The sequence below is a fragment of the Mandrillus leucophaeus genome, unplaced genomic scaffold (genome assembly GCF_000951045.1).
Source record: "Mandrillus leucophaeus isolate KB7577 unplaced genomic scaffold, Mleu.le_1.0 Scaffold898, whole genome shotgun sequence".
NCBI lineage: Eukaryota > Metazoa > Chordata > Mammalia > Primates > Cercopithecidae > Mandrillus > Mandrillus leucophaeus.
Genome location: NW_012109785.1, coordinates 99,564 through 121,842, shown reverse-complemented (window position 1 = coordinate 121,842; position 22,279 = coordinate 99,564). Strand labels below are relative to the sequence as shown.

Below are 22,279 nucleotides of genomic sequence, written 5' to 3'. Positions count from 1 at the left end.
GGCTGCGGGCCGGTGTGCAGGGCGCTGCTAGCGGCCTCTTGCCGCAGGACCAGGCTGAGAGACGCGAATCTGTGCCCTACAGGTGCCCCCCTCCCCTCACCCCGGTGATTCCCAGCTGTTGCCTGTGAGCCCTTAGGACCTTTGCATAGAGGCCGGAGTCCTTCGGGGACACCGGACAGCATGTCACTCAGGGAAGCCTCCCGTTCAAGTGTTCGGTCCCTGCCTGGGGACATGAGCAGCTTCTGTCACCCACCAAGGTGTACATCTGCAGGATCCTGGCACCGAGGGTAGGGCTGGAGTGTCAGCTGCGGAAGGGCCTCCATGTGACCAGGGCCTGCAGATGTGTCCAAGCCAGAGGCAGAGGAAAGGGCCATGGGAGGGGGGTGGTTGTGATGCTCGGTTTGGGGCTCCCTTGGCCAGCACTGGTGGAGTGTTGAGACGAGTGGGCCCCGCGACCCCAACATAGACACACATAGGCTCTGCAGGGCTTGCACACTGGGTACCCACCACTCTAGAGGCTCTGCAAGAAAGGCCAGGTGGCTCAGGCTGGCGCTGTGGCTGCAGCACCCCCTCCACCTCCACCAGTGGGGGTGTGTACAGGATGGAGCAGGGCCTTTCCTGCCTACAGCATGGGGGTTCATACTGCATCCCCAGGTGGTATGGATGGCACACATGTGACACCCAACATATGCAGTACACACACAGCTGTGGAGGTGCTGGGAAGTCCAGCTGTCACTGATCAAGGCACATAAATAGGGTGGTGGAGAGGCGTCAAGCCACAAAGAGCCAAGGTGACATCTGGACAGGAAGAACCCAGACCAGTGCACCCCTGTGGGCTTCCTATACATTTCCCAGGAGCCCTAAGCAGGACCTGCCACCTCACCTTCCTCCCAGAACCCCTGTGGGTGTGCAGGCTGCTGGCCAGCCAGCCCCACCCCTGCTGTGGTATTCCAGGGCTCTGACAGGTGGCAAGTATGCGTCTCAGTATGACAGGTGAGAACTGAGGGATGGGCTTCTCCCTGGCCTTGAGGAGACTCCTGCAGTGAGGTTCCTTCATACCAATTCCCAGGTCCCAGCACCCCCAAGGGAGAGGCTGCATTTGTGAATGGCTCCCCAGGTGGGTCCTGAACACCCTGGCAGCCCAGGGCTTAGCAGGAATGAAAAGCCGCCTGTGCCCGGCTGGGGCAGGGCCAGGGCACCAACAGGAAGTTTGGAAGAGATCTGAGAGTGCTGGCAGGGGTCTGGCTGGGTCTGCAGGGGAGGCAGCCCTCCTGGTCTGGGATCCTCCGGGCCGTCAGTGGCCATCAGCTGTGGATTCCACTCGTCCACTCTCAGAAGGTGTTGGGGGCGTCTCCCACTCATGGTCTTGGGAGGGCCCATGCATGAGAAGCAATTCAGTTTGCCTTGACAATCTCATTCCGGCAGAGGGGAGGGTGGGGACAGCGTGCAGGGCTGACTCGGGACAAAGGTAATATGGCTGTGGTTGGGAGAGGGTCCCCCTCCCAGCCTCTGAGCTGCCCTCATTGGAGAGGTCAGAATTCTTGGAAGGAAGATGAGATGGGTGCGGCAGGATAGTGGCAGGAGGGCCCAGGGGTGCGGTCTTCTCAATGGGGCTGGGGCCTGGCCTCAGCATCTCGGGGTGAGGAAAGCCTCAGCAGCTATGGCGCAGATGAGAGGTTTGCCAGGGCATGACCTTAGGTGGGCAGCAGCTGCTGTGAGCACACCCATTCCACAGCACTCACCGCAGCCCCCAGCCTCCAGGCAGTGGCCCCGGCCATCCTTCCCTTAGCCACTCCTGTCCCCCGCCAGCAGGGGCCTCTGGCCTGGCCTCCACTCCCTGCTTGCCATTCCCTGGCCTGGAGCCTGTCTCCTGCGGGGTCCCTCCAGGCGAGGCTGCCTGGGCTCAGGGCGGCTCTGAGCTCGGGTGTGCTGCCTGCCAGTGTGTAGCCATCAGGAGGCTCTGGCTTCCCAGCTTCCACATCCCAGGCTCCCTTTCCTGCCATGACCAGATGAGCTGCTGGGAATTTGGACTGAGTGTGTTCCGACTTTGCCTTAGTTTCCCTAAGGAAGCTAAGATAATGCAATGATGGGCTATTCCCTTTCTTCGCCCTGGTGTTAACTGGGAGATTCCCCTGTCAGCTCCCTGACACAGGGCCTCCTGCCTGGGTTGGGGTCTGGCCCTGATGACACAGTGCAGGCCACACCCTGGGTCACCTGCCCGCGATGTCCCCCTGCCCCGGCAGGCAAGTGAAGGCTAGCGGGTGGCTATTGGCGCTCGATGAACTCAGCAAGATAATCCAGCCATCGTCGCCTCCCAGAGCCTCCTGCCTTCTCTCAGGCTGCTGCCCAGTGGCTAGGGCCCAGCACCCCAGCTGGGTGGCCGTCTGCTGATGTGCCATCCTGCCCGCAGATCTGGTGGCTGGACCCAGAGCTGACCTATGGCTGCGCCAAGCCCTTCGTCTTCACCCAGGGCCACTCCGTGTGCAACCGCTCCTTCTTCCCGTGCTTTGACACACCTGCCGTGAAGTGCACCTACTCTGCCGTCGTCAAGGTCAGGGGCCACCAGCTGCCATCACCTTGCTCCCAGGACAGCCCAGCAGCCTGGCCACACCGCCTCCCCCTTGCTCCTACCTGCCTGGACTGTGGCCCCAGCTGCCAGCACGCCACAGTGCTAGCAGGAGCCCACCTTCCCTACTCTATGGGAGGAGCTGCTTTGCAGGGAACAGGGGAAGCTGGGCTGCCTCCAATGGGCCTGAGGGGTTCAGGGTCCTGGACCCAGGGTGAGGGATTGTAGGGGCCCCAGACAAGGGGTCTCCAGACAGAGCTGCTGATCTCTGGTGGGGTCTGTAGGTCACTGGGCCTGAGCTTGGCAGCACCCTCTGCACTGGGATGAGGTTTGCAGGCTGGGAGCTCGGGGTTCCGAGTGGAGGGTGGCAGGTCTTTGGAGAAAAGTTCCCTGACAGAAACGTTCCCTGATGGGGATGTAGGGTTTCCTGCTACAAATGTGGGGCAGCCTGACAGGCTCCCTGGCCTGGGCTGTGGGTGTGTTGACGGTGGGGCCTCCTGGTCTCAGTCTGGCCTCCTTACAGGCGCCGTCGGGGGTGCAAGTGCTGATGAGTGCCACCCGGAGTGCGTACATGGAGGAAGAAGGCGTCTTCCACTTCCACATGGAGCATCCCGTGCCCGCCTACCTCGTGGCCCTGGTGGCCGGAGACCTCAAGCCAGCAGACATCGGGCCCAGGTAGGGAGGGCCTTCCGGGCTGCCCAGGCCTCAGGGAGAGCCCCACTGGGGATCTGTGACCTGTGTCCACAGCTGCCCTGCTGAGGACCCCCACTGACCTCTGGGTGCTCTGGGCCAGCCCTGCCCCTGCCTTGGTGCCACTGCCAGGGCCCTGTCTGCCAGGCCTTCCCACCCATGTGCCCTCAGACCCAGCAGCCTGACCCACCCAGTGCCTGTCCTGCAAACTGGTCCTTCCTGCCAAGGCCCCCGCACAGCCTGGCACCCTCACACCTTCGTTGGTGCCTTCAACCCAGAGATAAAATGAGCTAAGTGGCCCCTAGAATGCAGCTCTGCCCCTGCTGTGGGAAGGGCCAGGGTAGCTGCCCACCCAGTGAGGCAGGGCAGGCTACAGGCTAGGGTGGTCAGCCAGGCTGGATGAGGTGTGGGTGTTACTGGAGCCCCAGGGCAGTGGGAGAGCCTTTTGGGGTGAGCCGGGCTGGGGCTGTTCGGCCTCAGCTGACCCTCTCTGCATGCAACAGAAGCCGCGTGTGGGCCGAGCCGTGCCTCCTACCCACAGCCACCAGCAAGTTGTCGGGCGCAGTGGAGCAGTGGCTGAGTGCAGCTGAGCGGCTGTATGGGCCGTACATGTGGGGCAGGTAGGCCCCGGGGACCTGTAGACCTGGCTGACTGGAAGGAGGAGTCAGAGGGGGAGCCCCTCATCTGACCCCTGGGGTGTCCTGTCCCCATCTCCTGGGGAGGAAGCGGAGCTCACTGCAGGGGCGGGGCTGACCCCCGCTGGGTGGAAGGTGGGGTGTGGGTGTGCAGGATGGGAATCTGAGCCCTGAGGTCTGCCACCCTCACTGCCCTCCCGGTGCAGGTACGACATTGTCTTCCTGCCCCCCTCCTTCCCCATCGTGGCCATGGAGAACCCCTGCCTCACCTTCATCATCTCCTCCATCCTGGAGAGCGATGAGTTCCTGGTCATCGATGTCATCCATGAGGTGGCCCACAGCTGGTTCGGCAATGCTGTCACCAACGCCACGTGGGAAGAGATGTGGCTGAGCGAGGGCCTGGCCACCTATGCCCAGCGCCGCATCACCACCGAGACCTACGGTGCGGCCGGGGCCGGGGAGGGCAGCCACTGGGGGCCCTGGGCACTGAGCCAGGGGCAGAAAGCCCAGCCTGGCTCCCCTGCCATGCTGCAGGTGCCCACACCCCCTGCTTCCCCCAACTCCCCCTACACCCCCTCACCTCTCCCCTGTCTCCGGACCCCATCCAGGTGCTGCCTTCACCTGCCTGGAGACTGCCTTCCGCCTGGATGCCCTGCACCGGCAGATGAAGCTTCTGGGAGAGGACAGCCCGGTCAGCAAACTGCAGGTCAAGCTGGAGCCAGGTACCTGCTCCTCAGGACCCGCTCCTGGAACCGGGGATGTCACCCCTCAAGGCCTCCTTGCCTGTCCTTCGTGTGTGCTGGCTGTGGCTTCTCTGTCCCCTACTGTGCCTGGACCCCTGCCAAGGCCAAGCTGAGAGCCCCTCGTCTGGGCAAGGCCTCCCCAGGCTCCCACAGCCACCGCCACCTCCCTGGCTCTGAGCACCGGTCACAGTGGCGTGTGAGTCCTCAGTCTTCCCCGAGGGGTGCCCAGGGCGTCAGTACACATCTGGACATGTGAGGGACTGTGGCCCTCGGCCCTTCCTGCTCCTCGGAGCCTGACCACCGCCCCTCCTTGTCCCATGGGACACTGGTGGTCTCGGACGCCAGCCCAGGTGGGTGTTCACCTTGCAGGAGTGAATCCCAGCCACCTGATGAACCTGTTCACCTACGAGAAGGGCTACTGCTTCGTGTACTACCTGTCCCAGCTCTGCGGAGACCCACAGCGCTTTGATGACTTTCTCCGAGTGAGCAGCCCCGTGCCCAGGACGGCCCTGCTGCCACCTGCCCCCAGCCCCTCCCCAGCTCACAGGGCTGCCTGCTCTTCTGGCAGTTGGGGTAGAATTGGCAGGGGCCTGTGAGCCTGGCTGTGACCTAGTCTGCCTTTCTTTGTGGGGAGTGCCTGGGTTGCCACCTTCCCTTCTCCCACCCTCCGTTTGGTCACTTGGCAGGGCCTGTGTGCCAAATGCTGGCTCCGCAATGCCTACTAGCTGCCTCTGCGCCTGCCCTGTGTCCAGCACGTACCTCGGCGCATGCCCTGCAGTGCCCTGCAGGCCTCTCATGGGGCTGCCTGTGCCCCGCCCTTCCAGGCCTGCTGAGGCCCCACCTCTGCCACACAGGCCTACGTGGAGAAGTACAAGTTCACCAGTGTGGTGGCCCAGGACCTGCTGGACTCCTTCCTGAGCTTCTTCCCGGAGCTGAAGGAGCAGAGCGTGGACTGCCGGGCAGGTGAGGCTGACCCCACTGCTGCAGTCAGGGAGCTGTGGGTGTGATGACAGGCGGGGCCTCTGCTGCCTGAGAGGCCGCTCCGCCTGGAGGAAAGGCCAGTCAGTCCACTGTCTGTCCTTCAGTAGACCCTTGCTGGACCATATGGGTCCCAGGCCGGTATGCTATGAGAACAGGGCTGGGGTTGGGGACCTGCCTGGGGGCAGTGGCACAAGGCTAAGTGGGCTGAGTTAGGCACCCCCAGGAAGTGGGCCATGGAAACCAGGTGTGCAAAGGGCCTGGTGCAGGAAGGACGGGTGATGGGGGTGTCCTGGAGCTGGAAAACAGCAGCCAGCCCTGCTTATGCATCACTTCTAAGGGTGTCCCTGAGGGTCTGAGGGCTTTGGGGCCCAGGAAGGCACTGCAGGGTTCAGACATTGAGGGAGAGACCAGAATTGCTGGAGGTTGGTGAGGTGCCACTGGGAGGGCTGTGCATGGTGACACCAAGTTTTGGAAGGTACAGCAAGTGCACCAAGAGCTTTTTGTGGGTAGGGGATGGGCACTGCCCTTTTAGAGCAGGAACATCATCTTAAGAGCCTGTTGCCCCCATCCCGCCCCTGCTGGCTCATGGCGCAGGTGGCCTCTGCCAGCACTGAGGTTGGGTTTAGACTACTTCATTGTCTTCCACCTAGGAGAGGCGTGGTTGGGTCACCAACCCAAGCCTCTGCCTCCCTGTACCCCTTCACAGAAGCCCCTTCAGTGGCTTCAAGTGGCAGTGCTGGCTGGAGCTGACCCCGCCTTCCTGAACGGCCCATGTCCCTGGAACAGGCCGCCTGCCTGGGACACACGCAGGGTCTGGGGTCTCCTGGGCAGATTGCTCAGGCAGCCCCTCCCCAGCCCGGGCAGGGACCCCAGGGTCACTTCTCCCCTCCAGGGCTGGAATTCGAGCGCTGGCTCAATGCCACAGGCCCGCCGCTGGCTGAGCCGGACCTGTCTCAGGGATCCAGCCTGACCCGCCCCGTGGAGGCCCTTTTCCAGCTGTGGACCGCAGAACCCCTGGACCAGGCAGCTGCCTCAGCCAGTGCCATTGACATCTCCAAGTGGAGGACCTTCCAGACAGCACTCTTCCTGGACCGGCTCCTGGATGGGTCCCCGCTGCCACAGGGTGGGTCCTTGCAGCTGATGGGGGTGGCCCAGGGGCTGGGGTGCAACAGCAGCTCAGCCCTGACCTGCCCCTGCCCTGCAGAGGTGGTGATGAGCCTGTCCAAGTGCTACTCCTCCCTGCTGGACTCGATGAACGCTGAGATCCGCATCCGCTGGCTACAGATCGTGGTCCGCAACGACTACTATCCTGACCTCCACAGGGTGCGGCGCTTCCTGGAGAGCCAGGTGCAGTCACCTGCCCAGGGGAGCAGCCTGGAACGGCCTAGCCATGCAGAGTGGGAGTCCCACCCGACTCCCTAGTCTGAGCTGTTGGGGCAGGCCAGGCACATTCTGGAGAATGGGGCGGGGAAGACGTAGGGGTCTGTTGGGAGTAGGGGCATGCACCGGGTGCAGGTGCCAGAGGGCAGCCTGGACTCCACCAGTTCTTGGAGAAGCTGTGGAAGGGACCAGCTGGGAGCAGGAGTCTGGGGTCCAGGCCACCTCAGCCTGCTGGGCCCTGGGCCTTCAGCGTCCAGGTCTGGGCAGAGGGGATGTCCAGCCTCCTCAGAGAGAACCCAGAGCCCTCAGGCCCGTGGGCCCTGGCTGCCCTGTTCCCTGTATGTGCTCCCTCCAGCCTAGGCTCCCTGGAGATGGGGACTCTATGGTCGGCCTGGAAGGGTGGGGTGGAGGTTAGAGGCTAATGGCAGGCCTCCTGGACACCAGATTCCAGGCCACAGCCCTGATGATGAAACTGGGGAGCCAGGGGTAGGAGAGCCGCCTGGCCGGTCTAGCAGGGTGGGCTGGCCTGAGGGGCCTGGGGAGCCCACCAGTGTGACCGAGTAACCCTTCTGCAGATGTCACGCATGTACACCATCCCGCTGTACGAGGACCTCTGCACCGGTGCCCTCAAGTCCTTCGCGCTGGAGGTCTTCTACCAGACGCAGGGCCGGCTGCACCCCAACCTGCGCAGAGCCATCCAGCAGATCCTGTCCCAGGGCCTGGGCTCTAGCACAGAGCCTGCCCCAGAGCCCAGCACGGAGCTGGGCAGGGCTGAAGCAGACACAGACTCGGACGCACAGGCCCTGCTGCTTGGGGATGAGGCCCCCAGCAGTGCCGTCTCTCTCAGGGACGTCAACGTGTCTGCCTAGCCCTGTTGGCGGGCTGACCCTCGACCTCCCAGACACCACAATTGTGCCTTCTGTGGGCCAGGCCTGCCATGACTGCGCCTATGGCTCTGGCCATGAGCTCTGCCCAGGCCCACAAGCCCTTCCCCTGGGCTCTCCCAGGCAGGGAGAATGGGGAGAGGGACCTCCTTGTATCCGGCAGAGACCTGTGGACCTGGCCTCCCCACTCCCAGCTCTCTTGCACTGCAGGCCCTGGGGCCAGCCCGCACACGCCATGCCTCCTGTCTCAACACTGACAGCTGTGCCTAGCCCCGGATGCCAGCACCTGCCAGGTGCTGCCCCTGGGGCAAGGGCCCCAGCAGCCCTACGGTGACCGCCACACTGTGCCTTACATCTGCCAGGGGCCCGGGCTGTGCTGTCCCTGCAGCACGCCTCCTTGCAGGGATCTGAGCCACCCTCCCCGCACAGCCCTGCACCCCGCCCCTGGGGTTGGCAGCCTCAGTTGGCCCCTGGCAGAGGAACAAGGACACAGACATTCCCTCAGTGTGGGGGCAGGGGACACAGGGAGAGGACAGTTGTCCCTGGGGAGGGCCCCCTGGCCCCAGGCAACCTTAGCCCCTCAGAACAGGGAGTCCCAGGACCCAGGGGGAGTGTGGGGAGCCTGTCTCTTGTGGCTTCCTGGGGTGGGAGGCACATGGGCACAGCAATACCCTAGGGGAAGTGGGAGGTGGTGCTGGTGCTCTCTCTAGGCCCACCATGCTGGGAGAGGCGGACGGGGCCTGGGGCTCCAGCCTGGGACTGCTGCGATGGGGTATCACGGTGATGGTCCCATTAAAACTTCCACTCTGCAAACCTGATCTCCCTCCCTCTTTCTCTCGACTTTTGTCCTCTGCATTTTCCCGGCTGTGTAGGGTGGGCTGGCCTGCCAGGACTTGGAACCTGCAGCTGGTCAGGAGCTGGGCGTGGCCCCCTCCTCTGATACACAAGCCTGAGAGCAGGCTCCCCGAGTCCTGCCCAGCCCCTTGGCCGGACCTCCTGGGCCTGAGTGGCCTCTGGATGTCACAGGGAGGCCATGTGTCGCCTTCACTCTGGGCCTTCACCTTTGTGGCTTAAGCCAAATCCCAGCCTCAAGTGGTGATCCTGTCCCAAGATGGTTACCAGGTGACAGGCATGTTTGGTTTTGGAGAATTGAGATTTCCATTTTCCCAGGCGATAGGTGTTGCTGCTTTTCAGAGTCCCCAAGGATGTGGTGCCACCATCTCAGTGCCACACACACCTGGCCAACATGCCGTGGCCCAGAAGCAGCACGCCTCTTCTCTCAACCCACTGGCCAGGCCCAGTCACAGCTCCACTCCACACATGGCAGCCAGGAAGTGGGGAGGGCAGGAGGTGTTGGGCAAATAACCCTGACACCATCACCATCCAGTCCCCAGCCACCAAATGTCCCACTCACCCTCTTCCCTGTTCTGGATGCCCCGCCCCTCCCCAGGGCAGACGAATCCCCCTCCAGTGGTGGTAGCAACTCCAGTCTAGGGTCTGGGGCCGTCTCTGCATGTGTTGCTTCACGTACCTTCTTCACATCAGGGCTGGGGGAGGCGCCACCCCATCCAAAGACCTAGGAACTAGAAGACTGTCACTGCTCCTCACACCAGGGATAGAACGACTGCAGTAACCCCTGTGAAAGGGGTGTGGAGGGCACCTGGCAGTCCCTGCTCCATGGCCATCTGAAGTCTTGCCAGGCAGGCACAGCCAGGGCCCCTGTCTGGGAGTGGACACCCCACTCCCCCAAGTCGTGCTCTCTGTGGCCTGGGGTTCCAGCCTCACAAGGACCCCCTTCCTGTTTCCTTCTTGGCCACGCCTGATGGTGTCCTCAAAGGAGCCCTCCTCAGTGGCAGAACTGCTTTCTCAGCCTCTTCCCCGCCAAGGTTGTTTTCAAGTCCCAGTAGTCACAAACTTTCATCCGGGCTCTTCTTTCTTTTGCAATTCAACTCGAAATGACTCTGGTCTGCAGGTGACTCCATTCCAGGTGCCTGCAGCCACGCCCACAGCGCCACCTCCGGACACTGCTGAGCTGCGCACCTCTGCCTGACACCTGCCTTTGGGAAACTCAGCAGCAGTGCCCAGCATCATAACCTGGGGCGTAGGAGGGCATCTGGATCCAGGATGGCACCCTCGCCACAATCTGTCCTGGCTCTGTACCTACCCGTGGGGTGCACAGGAGGGATCTTTCAGCCTCAAGTCCTTGCGTTCCTGGCCTTCGTTCCTTTTCCTCCCAGCTTACAGGTGCAGATTTTTTTTTTTTTTTAGCTCATCGCTTCCTTGTAGTCCCTTGTCAAATGCAGCCTCTGGCCAATATTCAGGCCAGGGTTGTTTCCCAGCCTCTCCACTAGACATGCACACTTAGCTCACGATCTGCCTTATGAGTCATCACCATTGAGCTTTACCAAATGTTTTGCCCCACCTAACAGCTTGCCAACATTCCAAATCCTGGCAGGTCACATGTTTTGTTAGCACAGCATCCCTCTTGTAGCAGCCAGCTTCTCTATTAGGCCAAGTTATGCTCCAGCTAGACAACTATGAGGCACAGACGTCTCACCCAACAAAGCTTTCTCATGCTGCAGGCCCACCTCAGGCTGGCAGGGGAAGGGTGGATTCTCTTCAATGTGACCACTCTGGGACCTATACTGATGGGATAGAGATCTCGAATGTTTCCAGGCACTTTGCCAGGGATAAGAGCTGTTGAGGGGCTCACACTGGCAGTGGAAGTTCTGAAGGGCCTACAACCACAGGGGCTGCAACCCCACCACATGCACAAAAGTGGGGGTAGATGGCAAACAGCACTAATGACAATGACAGAGCTGAGGCCAGAATGTGAGAGAGATCTGCATTTTGGGGATTCGGGCCTAGCCAGGCAGGTAGGAGGAGATGATGTTCAAAAAGGGAAAAGAAGCTTGATGAAAGATTGGTTTCTACAGAGACAGATTAGAGAACTGAAGCCTGAGGCTGCAGTGAGGGAGACCCATGCAAATTCCTAGGCCCTGGAGGTCCAAATAACGTTTTCTAAGTCCCTCAGGCCATGACCTATTCAGTCCAGACTTGTCTCCCAGAGTGTTTCTCTGCCATCCCTACTCTAACTAGGACTTATTGGTGGTGCTTCTCTCCTAAGGCCAGATGCTTTGCATAGAACACTAGGGAACTTCAGGTATAAAGGTAAGGCACAATTGAGAATCACCTGCCCAGGACAGCAACACAGTGTGAAGGAAAACAGGCCACTCAACCCAAACCTGAGGAGACAGAGGCAACAGAAAAATCAGAAAAGGACTTTAGAACACATATAATCAAAATCTCAGACCTACAGGGGACTTTTGAAATAAACTATAACATAGGAAGAGGAACTTGTGAAACAAGAACAGGTAGTTTATAAAAAAGAACCAGCCAGAGACCCCAGAAATTTTTTTAAAAGCAATTATTAAAAAATGAAAACTCAGTGGAACAGTGCTATGGTTTGAATGTTCCCTCCAAAATTCATGTTGAAATTTAATTGCCATTGTGATGGTATTAAGAGGTGGAACCATTAAGTGATTAGGCCATGAGGTCTCTGCCTTCATGAATGGATTAATGTCATTATCAGAGTGGGTTCATTATCATGAGCATGTGTTGTAAAAATGAGTTTAGCTGTCTCTTGCTTGTGTGTCGTCTTGCTTTTTCATCTTCCCCCATGGAATGGTGTGGCAAGAAGGCCTTTACCAGATGCCAGCCCCTCGACCTTGGACTTCCAGCCTCCAGAACTATAAGAAATAAATTTATTTTCATTATAAATTACCCAGTCTGTGGTATTGTTATAGCAACAGAAAATGAACTTGGGGATATTAGGTCATGGAGAGTAAAAAAAAAAAAAAAAAGTTCCAATCAATCAAGGCATCCTCATTCTCAACATGGCCTGCATTCTACCCTCCAGGGGTCCCCTCCATGGCCCTTCATCTCCCCCAACCCCACAACTCAGCCCCATTTCTTTAGCCATTTTCTCCCCCACATCTCTCTTCCCTTCCCATCAGAACTTTGCACCCTGCAAGCTAAGCCACCTCAGGTAGCCATGCCCTCAGGGCTCTAACCCAAGCACCCACTACGGTGTTTTCACCAACAAAGACTGTCCTTTTACTAAGAGGAATCTGATGTCAGCTGTTAGTCTCCCCCTCTCCCCAATCTCTCCGAATAATCACCTGGTCAGACAGAAGCCCAAGAGCAGGGACATGCCAGCTAAAGGTAGAGCTTGGCAAGGGTGTCCACGGAGTGGCCTGGCCCAGCACAGATCTAAGGGGCTTTTAACAGGCACAGGCAGAGTGCTAAGAAGATCACTCCCACCTACCCACCCATCCAGCCAGGCCCAAATAAACCTCTCCTTGTTCCAAATGAATGAGCAAACAGAAAAATTCCAGTGTGGAGGGAACACAACACCCACAATGCAGAAAATAGCCCACATCTGAAATATGCTCACCTCAGATAACCAGTCAACTGTGGAAATTATCTGCATAATCCTCATAATAAAATTGAAGAACACAAAACCACTTCATACCAATAGTTCGGAAAAAAATTCCTGTAAGGAGCATGTACCCTATTTATTTATTCCCACTCTGTTTAATTTACTAAGCATGTATTATACTTATGAGAAAAAAAGCTCAATCTAAAATATTGCCAACAAAGAATCCATTCCTCATGTTGCAGTGAATGAAGCGGGCTGAGGTCAGCATGGTTTTATGCTGGCTGCCCCAACTCTAAGGAGTTGATGTGTCTTACTGTTAACAGTGGAGGATGTCCAGGTTCTTGGCGTTTTGAATAAAGAATTGGACAAAACACACAAAGAGAGCACAGAAGGAATGAAGGGATTTATTGAAAATGAAAGTACACTCCACAGTGTGGGAGCGGGCCTGAGCATAGGCACACAAAAGCCCTGTTATAGAATTTTTGGGAGTTTAAATACCCTCCAGATGATTCCATTGGTTACTTGGGGTATGCACTATGTAGATGGAGAGGGTGAAGTTACAAAGTCATTGTCCTACGCCCCATGGAGAAGACATTTCCTGTCATAACTAAGTGTGAATCGGCCTATGTTCCCTGCACCCAGACCCTATTTTCCTGCCTCCTACCTACAGCTGTGTGGTCCTGAGCTGTCACCTCTTCCCTTTGAAGCTCAGGTTCCTCATCAGTAAAATGAGGCAGAAATACCTACTGCTGAGATGTGTGATCACACAAACGCAGTGTCTCAACATGTTGTACGTGTGTTTTGGCCCTGAGTCCTTGAGGACTGTCCCAGGTGGAACCCTCTTCACTTTTCTTGGAGAACTGACCATGGGTTGCAGCAAAGACTAAAATGGTTCCTGTTTCAGCCCTGCCTGGGAAGATTCAGCTGGAACCTTTAGGCTAGGAAAAGGGAGAAGCACCCTACCCCCACTGTACCGGACCTGAGACAAATCCACAGAAGAGCAATCCTTTCTAACTCTAGGCAGTATATGGACAAGATACTAATTTTTAATCTCTGCATCTCCATGAGAACGCAATGACCAGCACAGTGAAGTACCCAATTACTGCCCCTTGAACAAATGGAGATGTCAAGTTCAGAAAAGATCCTGGCTGAGGAAGACAGGGAACATTCCCTTGAAAAACAAGGGCAGTCATCCAGACAGAACAAGAGGAGTGGCAGGATGAGAGGAGGCAGACAGGGCTGATTCTATAGGGCTCCTCCTCAACACCCATGAACCTGAGAAATAAGTGGTCAGATGTATTTCAGTCCACTGGCCAGCCGTGGGGTCATGGTGGGAACCAGTCCCACCTGAAGGACTCTCATCTTCCTACAATCCTCAAATACTGAGGCATGGGGATGCTGTTCCCTCCTTGAAGTGAGGGCCCCGAGGCTCTCGTACTTTACAATACTTCAGACCAAGAGCCTGCAGTGGAGGCCGCCAGGATCACGAACCAGCTGCCCCCCAAACCCCTTCTTATCTCACCAACCCAAGCTGCTTACAGCCCCTCCAGATATCCCGGGGGGGGGGAATGTCGTTCTTCACGGCTGATGGACCATCTCTGCACCCTGGGGTAGTGGACGGGACCACAGGGCATATGCAGTGTCTTAGTCTGTTTCACGCTGCTATACCTGAGGTTGGGTAATTTATTTTTTAAAAAAAGCAAAACAGGTTTAATTGGCTCAAAATTCTGGTGGAAATTTTAAGATTGGGCCGCTGCACCTGGTGGGGCACCTGGTGAGGGCCTCATGCTACTTCAACTCATGGCACCAAGTGGAAGGGGGCGGGGGCACACACAGAGATTATGTGGCAATATGGCGAGACAGGAAGCAAGAGACAAGCCCAGGAAGCCTGACTCTCTAACCAGCTCTCATGGGAACTCACCCCTCCACACAGGGTACTAACCTATCCATGAGGGATCCACCCCTATTACCCAAACTCCTCCTACTAGGCACCACCTCCCAACACTGCCACATTGGGGACCAAATTTCAATACCAGTTTGGGCAGGGGCAGACCATATGCAAATCACAGCATAGGGTAATGGTGGGGGCAGGTTGACACAGGGCTACTGCCTACCCAGCACCAGCTGTCTCTTGGCCCCTTCCAGATCCTGGGAATCTGGCTACCGGCATGGGCCCAGCCTTGGACACAGATGTGGCCACAGAAAGCTGTTAGCTCTCCAGATCTGATCAGCCTGGGAGAGTGGCACAACAAAAGGCTCCCAAAGGAAAGTCGAGATCCTCGGCCAGCCTCAGCTCTGCTACCCACCCACATGTGCCCAGGACAGGGAAGATATGTTTCTTACTCCTCCAGGACCACTAGGTGAAGCAGAGACCAGGCTCTTCTTGAGTCCTCTCGGCTGTGGTGCAACCACCAGCCTAGCAAGGAATCAGTAACATCTTCTGCAAGAGTCAGCACCATAGCGGGTGCTGAATAGGCAAGGAAGCATCCCATAGGTGCTGGGCTATGTGGTCACTCCCTTTTCCAGACCAAGGCAAGGAGATAAGCACTCTGCGCCCCTAATCAGGGGCCTGGGGCCAGGTGGAATGAAAACAGCAGTGTCCTACAACCTTAACTGCTACTCACGCAGGCCCCACCTGGCCTCTCAGAGGGAGGAACCTGGGACTCCCGAACCCGATTCAGTTTCTCCTTCAACAGCAGGGACTTTTCACTCCTGACAGCAGAAAAACAGCTTCAATGTGACCATCCTTCGTAGCCCGAGGCTGGGTAAAACGGCCTGAGGAGGCAAAATCCGAAAAGCTCTATTAGGTGGCAAACTGCCGTCACTAGAAGAGTTGAGGCCCCCTTCTCCTCCCCTGCCTGGCCGCCTTCATTCCTGGGAATGGAACAGGTTCTTGCGGCAAGGGTGAATCCTCGAGCAGGTCCCAGGATCACTATCCTCACCTCCCCGCGGCACTGCGTGGCTATAGTTGTAAATGTGCGTCCACAGGGTCACTGTCCAGCAACCAGGACCAGGTGCCTGGCCATCTGGGGATCGGAAAAAGCTCAGCGGGATGCTCTGGCCGCCTGCCCTGACCCCAGTTAAGATGTAGAGCGTTCGACCTAAAATGCCTAGAGACAAAGCCCAGGCCCGGGAAGGTCCAACCAATGCGACGCCGCTCCCTCAAGCTCTTCCCTCGGAGCCGTCTCACTTCCCAAAACTCCCAAACACATCACAGAGAGAGGTGTTGGGCTAGGTGGTCACTCCCTTTTCCAGAACCACAGCAAGAAGTTGAGCCTGCTGGGCCCCTAACCAGAGCCCTGGGGCCTGGTGGGACGAAAAGCCCTATTAGGTAGCAAACAGCTGTCACCAGTGGGGTTGAGGTCCACGGCGGCAGGCACTCGACCGGCGTTGGACCGCTCGCTACCCGCCTTCCCTTGCGCAAACCGCGGTTCCTCCCAACTACCCGCGGCCACCGCCTCCGCAGCAGAGCGCCGGAAACAGAGACGCGTTTCGGAAGGGAGGTGCATGCTGGGAACGGCGCTGCATGCTGGGAGCTGTAGTCTGCGACGCAACTCGGCCGAGGTGCCTCTCTGGTCCCTGAAGCTCCCAGAGCCCGCGTGTTCAGGCGGTCCTGACACCCCGGCCCGAGCCACACCTGCTGGAGGGCTAAACGCCTGCCGGCCCTCCGGGTATGAGCGGAGGCCGGGACAGCCCTGGGCTCCGCCGCCCCCGGAAGGAAAAACTACAGCGCGGGCAGCTGCCCAGCCTCGTAAGAGCAGAGCTCGGGAACCCCGCCCCCTGGGCCTCCGATGTCCGTGCCGCTTTCCGTCGCCCGAGTGCCATTGGGCCGGCCTGTCACGTGACCCGAGACCCCGCGCCCGGTTGGCTGTCGCCTGGTTACCAATGGGAGACTAGCGGGCCGGCGTCCTGGCCTGGTCCAGCACCTGCGCCGCCCTCGGGTTTGGAGGGCTGGGCTGAGCGGGGAACGGGCGGGACGGGCCGGAGGCGGCGGCGGCGGCGGCGGACTCGCCTTCTCTCCGGGGCTGCGACCCCGAGGCTACTGGCTGCAGATGGGAGCTCGCGGAGCCGAGGATGCGGGCGGGCCGGGGCGCGACGCCGGCGAGGGAGCTGTTCCGGGACGCCGCCTTCCCCGCCGCGGACTCCTCGCTCTTCTGCGACTTGTCTACGCCGCTGGCCCAGTTCCGCGAGGACATCACGTGGAGGCGGCCCCAGGTGGGACCTTGCGGGGTGCGGTGGGCGCCGTTTCTGGTTTCCGAGAACTCCGCTCCTCTCAGGGAGCGGGGCGGGGCGGGCGGCCAGGGTAGCTCCGAACGCAGGATCCGCTGTTGTTCTCCTCAGAAGTGGCCGCCCGGCCGCCTCTTTCTTACCTCCTTCCTACCCCCGCCCAGAACGAGCAGGACGCCGCGCTACCCCAAGGACACTAGACTAGGTCGTGGCCACCACCTGCGAGAGCTCCAATCCAGAAGGAGGCTCGGAGCTCAGCGAGACGCGTTTTAACCGAGTCCCAAACCCAGCCCACCTGTTTGCTTCCGCCTTGAAGAGCGTTTGTGTCTGCTCCTCCCGGCAGAGAGGGCCGCTCATGCCCCTCTGAAGCGGCTGGGTCGAGCCCACAAAGCAAAGCGTGATAGAATTTCAGTTTTGGATTTTGCGCACCTGCCTTTCCAGTTGTAAACACTTAAAAATGGCAGCTGCAAGGGATGTCCTGGCCGAGTGCCGTGTTCATATTTTTAGAAGTGGTTTATCTGCTGAATAAGACTGCCCAGCGAGCAACCTTGCCCTAAGAGGATACAGTCTTAGCGGAGACAGCTAATGGCCACCAGTCTTCGAACAGAGCTGGAACTTCTGAGATCTGGTGACTGAGATGGTTTTGACAGGCCCCCTGGTTTCCTTGGACAACACTGAAGGGCCTGAGAGGAGGCAAGGGTCAGAGCATGTAGAACCTTGTCGTTGTAATTTGGGTTTTATTTTGTTAAAAGATTGATTTTAGGTGCAGCTGGAGGCCACTAGAGGGTTTTAGTAGAGGAGCGATTCTTTTGGATGTGTGTTTTTACGAACTCACTCTTGCTGCTGGGTGGGAAGTGGATTGTCGGGGCAAGAATGCAAGGGACCATTGCAGTGGTCCTGGAGAAAGATGAAGGGGCTCAGATTAGCCTGACGACCGTTAGGTTGTGGATTTGAGTAGACTGGTTTGAGACGTACTTTGCAGTGGGAATTGAAAGGCCTCAGTGACTGATTGAAATAGAGGGTGAGGATAGTGGAGGAATCGGCATGTCTTCTAGGTTTCTGGCCTGAGCCAGTGGGTGGATGGTGGTCCTGGGACAGAGCCTGGGGGGGACCTAGAGTTGGACTTTGCTCTCACGTGTTCAGGTGGAGCTGTCCTGGAGGCAGGTGGATACAGAGCAGGGAGATCTGCGCTAGAGATATTCATCTGGGAGGCGGACCATATTAGATGGTTTACGGTCCATAGCCTGGGAGAGTGTCTCGGGGGAGTATCAGTAAAGAAGAAGGAGACCTTGGGACTGAGCCTTGAGGAACCCTAACATTTCTTGGGATCAGGCAGGTGCCCTGACAAACAGACTTGAGAAGCAGCAGGCAGTGAGGTAGAGGGTACTCGGGGGCATGCGGCCTCACGGAAGCTGAGTGGGAACTGCCTCAGGGGTAGCAGATGGCGTTCTGCTCTTCTGAATACTGCTGAGTAGTTGGGAAAGAGAGTTGGGACCAAGAGAAGCCCAATGGGTTTGATAACATAGAGGTGACAGCGACATTGATCGAGGCAGTTTAGGGACCATGATTGTCTCAGAAGCTAGAGGAGCCTGCGTGGAGAGTGAATGGGAAGCGAGCAGTGGGCATGGCAACTCTTTCAAGAAGGTTGTAATGAAGAGAAGCCTGAAAGAGAATATGAAGGAGGGATAATGTCTTAAACAACATGGGAGTGGGATTCTGCCTGGGGAGCTGGAAGGGAAGGAGTTGTGAGAGGAGCCCAGGCTCTGAGGGCAGGAGAGAGGGTCAGGTTCAGAAGCAGGAGGCAAGGTCGAAGCTCAGAGGGGTGGGCAAGGGTAGTGTGGATGTTTTGAGTAGATGAGGAGAAAGGGGAAGGTATATGATAGTTAGGAGATATGGTAAATGGAGCCTGCTAGAGAAACAGTAAGATTTCCAGCAGGATGGAGGATGCATTTGAGATTTACCAGCATGAGTGAAAAGTGAAACTTTTGTAAACCAACATTTAGCTGTTTTGAGAAGGAGCTTGGTAGAGTTTGGGATTTTTCCAATAAGGAAGGAAGACAGACAGGCACCCCAGAATTAAGCTGGACAGGGGGATTTGAAGCCAGGAGCTGAAGGACACCCACTGCAGGAAACCACCTTCCTGTCCGCTTTTGGGTAACACTGATGATCGGAAAAGCTCCACCCCAACCCCTGTCATCTAGAGCCTTGGGTTCTTAGTTTGAAGGACTCCCCAGCAGGCATGATCTAACTCTGGACAACTTTCTGTATTTCAGGAGATTTGTGCCATGCCCCGGTTGTTTCCAGATGACCCGCAGGAAGGGCAGGTGAAGCAGGGGCTGCTGGGGGATTGCTGGTTCCTGTGTGCCTGTGCCGCCCTGCAGAAGAGCAGGCACCTCCTGGACCAGGTGTGGGGCCCCTTCTTCCTTGTGTTTGTCCTGGAGCCGGTTTCTCTTTGTGTTTCTCCTGCCTGCTGAGTACCAGGAGCCCTTGCGAAAGCTGAGCCGTGCCGCAGGTGGATCTCTCGCTGTGTTGGGGGAAAGCAGGAACATTCCAAGGCAGAGACTGAGGACTGCACTCTGTCCCTCTGCTGCAGGAGGGGGTGCCTTGGCCTTGCCAGAGGGCTCCGTTAGGGAGGTTCACCCTGCTGTGTGCTCTCGTGAGCCTTGGGCTCTCCATGGAGTCAGATCACCACGTTTAGAAGAAAGAGACAAATGTGCCAGCTCACAGGAGGACAGGGCTGGTTGGGGGACTCTGCCCCAGATCTCTCCTCAGCTAACTGACTGGTTTTCGTACAGGTTTTGAATATAAGTTTGCAAAAGGTTATTAAACCTGTTTCTGTGGGTAGACAGATACTCTGGGCAGAGAAGGCCTTCTCAGGTTTTCCTTCCCTGGAAGTGTTCATAGTTTTATGCTTGGCTTGTTGCTAAGCGTTGCCGATTAATGCAGCGGCATTGACAGTGTGACCTCGTTCAGAGTTTCCCTCATGTCCCAAGCCCCATGGTAAGCATGTCACAGTCACTGGCTTTCAGTCTCACAGCCTTGCCAGCTTTGGCCTTTTTTGTTTTTAAATGAGAGTGCTAAAACCACTGCCATTGTGTTTCTGGCCATTAAGTGGCAGAGCCAGGACTGCACCAGGCGTCTAGTGCCCAGCCTGCACTCCCCCAATGCTGGGGGTCAGAATGCTTACTCCTGAAGGAGCCCTGCGGTGGACACAGTGGGTGCATCCCGCTGGCCCAGTGTTGGGGTGCCAGGCTCTCAGCAGCAGGGGGGGCTGCCGTTCCTGTGGTGATATGTTGCTTGCAGTCAACTCAGTCAAGAACTGGGTCACTCATACCCTTGAAAGTCATATTTGTTTTGGCTTCAGGTCAGATGCTTTTAGTGAGGGCAGCAGAGCATGGCCTGGGATATGTGCGTCCCTCGTTGTAGTCCTCAAGTTTTGCAATGAGAGGTGTGTTAATTTCGTGTGTGGTGACCGAGCCCTGTGAAAGCGCCGACATCCAGGTGTGCGTAGAGTTCTCTGCAGACAGTGGTGCCTGTGGAGCGCTCAGCTGTGGCCACACCACAGCCAGGACACTGGAGCAGCGCCGGGTGGTGCTTATGTTACGCTCGTCTTTTGCTTCTCCCTGTGCATGGCAGGTCATTCCTCCAGGACAGCCAAGCTGGGCCGACCAGGAGTACCAGGGCTCCTTCACCTGTCGCATTTGGCAGTTTGGACGCTGGGTGGAGGTGACCACAGATGACCGCCTGCCATGCCTTGCAGGGAGACTCTGTTTCTCCCGCTGCCAGAGGGAGGATGTGTTCTGGCTCCCCTTACTGGAAAAGGTCTACGCCAAGTGCGTGTGCTGGGGGCTGAGGGCCTGACCTGGGGCAAGTCGGGGAGCTGCCACTACCATGGGCTGTCCTGGGAGGGTCTCTGCTCACTCTGGGCTGCAGGGCCCCCTTCCGTTCTGAGGGTCTGGCAGCTCGTTCTGTGGGTCAGGCTGACTGGCCAGGTGCAGAGATTCTTCTTTTGGGCCTGTGGTTTGCCCACTCCCATCTTTCCCTTCCCTTGTTCCAAAGCCCAGCGTGGAGTCGTCCTCCACAGAGAGCATGTGCACTGCCCTCCTTGGTTTCTCGGCCCCAGCAAGAAAGATGCTTCTTTATATTTGTTGTGGAATGGTTGGGATAGGCAGCCTCACTGTGTAGTCATTGGGAAGGAATGAGGCTACCCCGGCATACCAACACTTGTGTATCGTGGTGCTGGCTCAGGGGACCAGGACCCTCACCATGAGTCGTAATTGAATAGCCTTCCCTCTTAGAATGCATTTATCATCTTGCCAAAGGCAACTGGACCAACAGGCAGGCAGGGAAGCTGGCAAACATGGGAAGGCTGGCCGGTGACATCAGTGCCCAGTGAGCCCTTCCATCCCAAGGGCTGGTTTAGGAAAAGCAGGGTTGGAGCTTGAGAGCCGAGGGATGTGGGCATCCATAGCTTCCATCCCTCCTGCCCTGCCCCTGTGCCCACACCGGAGGCCAGAGAGTTTCTATATGTGGGCAGAGGACTACAGGGCGCTCATGCTTGCTACAAAGTAAGACGTTTGAAGGTGAGGCTAAGCCTTGACTTGATAAGGATGAGGACGAAGGCAGAGGGGCGTAAAGAGGTGGGATTGAGGCAGCGGTTGGACGGCTTGGGGTGCTACAGACCATGGGAATCAGCGAGGAGGGCACGCTCAATGCCAGGGGCTCACTCCCGTGGTGATTGTGTCCCTTAGGGTCCATGGGTCCTACGAGCACTTGTGGGCAGGGCAGGTGGCGGATGCCCTGGTGGACCTGACTGGTGGCCTGGCAGAAAGATGGAGCCTGAAGGGCGTAGCGGGAAGCGGAGGCCAGCAGGACAGGCCGGCCCGCTGGGAGCACAGGACTTGTCGGCAGCTGCTCCGCTTGAAGGACCAGAGTCTCATCAGCTGCTCCGTGCTCAGCCCCAGAGCAGGTGAGGCACGTGGCCAGCACGGGAGGGCTGCAGCCGGCGTGCTCCTCACTGCCAGGCCTCAGGCACGCTGTAGCTTTTTATGTGACTGGCTACACAGCCCTGTCAGGATTAAGTGGGAAGAAGTAAGCTTGTTCAGAAGGGTGGTGTCCTCGCTTTGTGACCTTCTCCTACTGTCCTCTTCCAGAGGGACGTGGCCCTTCTCTCCCCTGACCAGTACTTTCCGCTAGTGCAAGGCAGGAAGAGGTGGCACCGAGTCAAAGCCCACCATCTGTGCCATCCTTGGCCCAGCTGGCAACCTGGCAAAATCAAAACCTGTTTTTTATTTTAGTGATAGATATGTTCATTAAAAACAATTTGTTTCCAAAAAAAGAAGGGGGCCAGGTGTGATTGCTCACATCTGTAATCTCAAAACTTTGGGAGGCTGAGGTGGGAGTATCGCTGGAACCCAGGAGTTCGAGACCTGCCTGGGCAACATAGCAAGATCTCATCTCTACAAAAAATGAAGAAAAAAAATCACTCAGATAGAACCACTTGTGACTTTTGAGTGCCCTCTCAGTTTTCCGTGAGCACGTGTGGTTTACACGTTCCATTCCACACCACTTCTCACACTGCCATGCACACTGTCAAATGTTCGCCTCATGAGCGGGTTTGGCATAGTCTCTTAATCATTCCCCTGATGTTGGATATTAAGATCTTTCTGGGCTGGGCGTGGTGGCTCAAGCCTGTAATCCCAGCACTTTGAGAGGCCAAAACGGGCGGATCA

The 22,279-nt window shown here is 57.6% G+C and overlaps 2 protein-coding genes across 3 annotated transcripts in view; both read left to right on the top strand.

Annotated features, from left to right (window-relative positions):
- On the top strand, positions 1–8,697 carry RNPEPL1 (arginyl aminopeptidase (aminopeptidase B)-like 1). Its single transcript, XM_011969528.1, has 11 exons — positions 1–82; positions 2,411–2,551; positions 3,090–3,241; positions 3,760–3,876; positions 4,098–4,333; positions 4,500–4,613; positions 5,004–5,116; positions 5,489–5,597; positions 6,508–6,738; positions 6,820–6,962; positions 7,571–8,697. Exons 3-11 carry the CDS (start codon positions 3,114–3,116, stop codon positions 7,862–7,864), a joined length of 1,485 nt encoding a protein of 494 aa, XP_011824918.1. The 5' UTR covers positions 1–82; positions 2,411–2,551; positions 3,090–3,113; the 3' UTR covers positions 7,865–8,697.
- Positions 8,698–15,864: 7,167 nt separating this feature from the next.
- The window catches only part of CAPN10 (calpain 10), a 12,946-nt gene continuing 6,531 nt past the window's right edge, over positions 15,865–22,279 (top strand). For both annotated transcript variants that reach the window (XM_011969527.1, XM_011969526.1), the window contains exons 1-4: positions 15,865–16,535; positions 18,821–18,952; positions 20,184–20,380; positions 21,299–21,516. In XM_011969527.1, coding sequence (XP_011824917.1) covers positions 16,395–16,535; positions 18,821–18,952; positions 20,184–20,380; positions 21,299–21,516 — 688 coding nt within the window. In that variant the 5' untranslated portion in view covers positions 15,865–16,394. The remainder of the gene's footprint in view (positions 16,536–18,820; positions 18,953–20,183; positions 20,381–21,298; positions 21,517–22,279) is intronic.

What these genes read in the sequence shown, in the direction of transcription:
- RNPEPL1 (XM_011969528.1), top strand. Translation starts at nt 3,114, where the DNA reads ATGAGTGCCACCCGGAGTGCGTACATGGAGGAAGAAGGCGTCTTCCAC. An exon ending in GCAGGTCAAGCTGGAGCCAG is followed by an intron (nt 4,614 to 5,003) that starts GTACCTGCTCCT and finishes TTCACCTTGCAG; the next exon opens with GAGTGAATCCCAGCCACCTG. An exon ending in GCTTTGATGACTTTCTCCGA is followed by an intron (nt 5,117 to 5,488) that starts GTGAGCAGCCCC and finishes TCTGCCACACAG; the next exon opens with GCCTACGTGGAGAAGTACAA.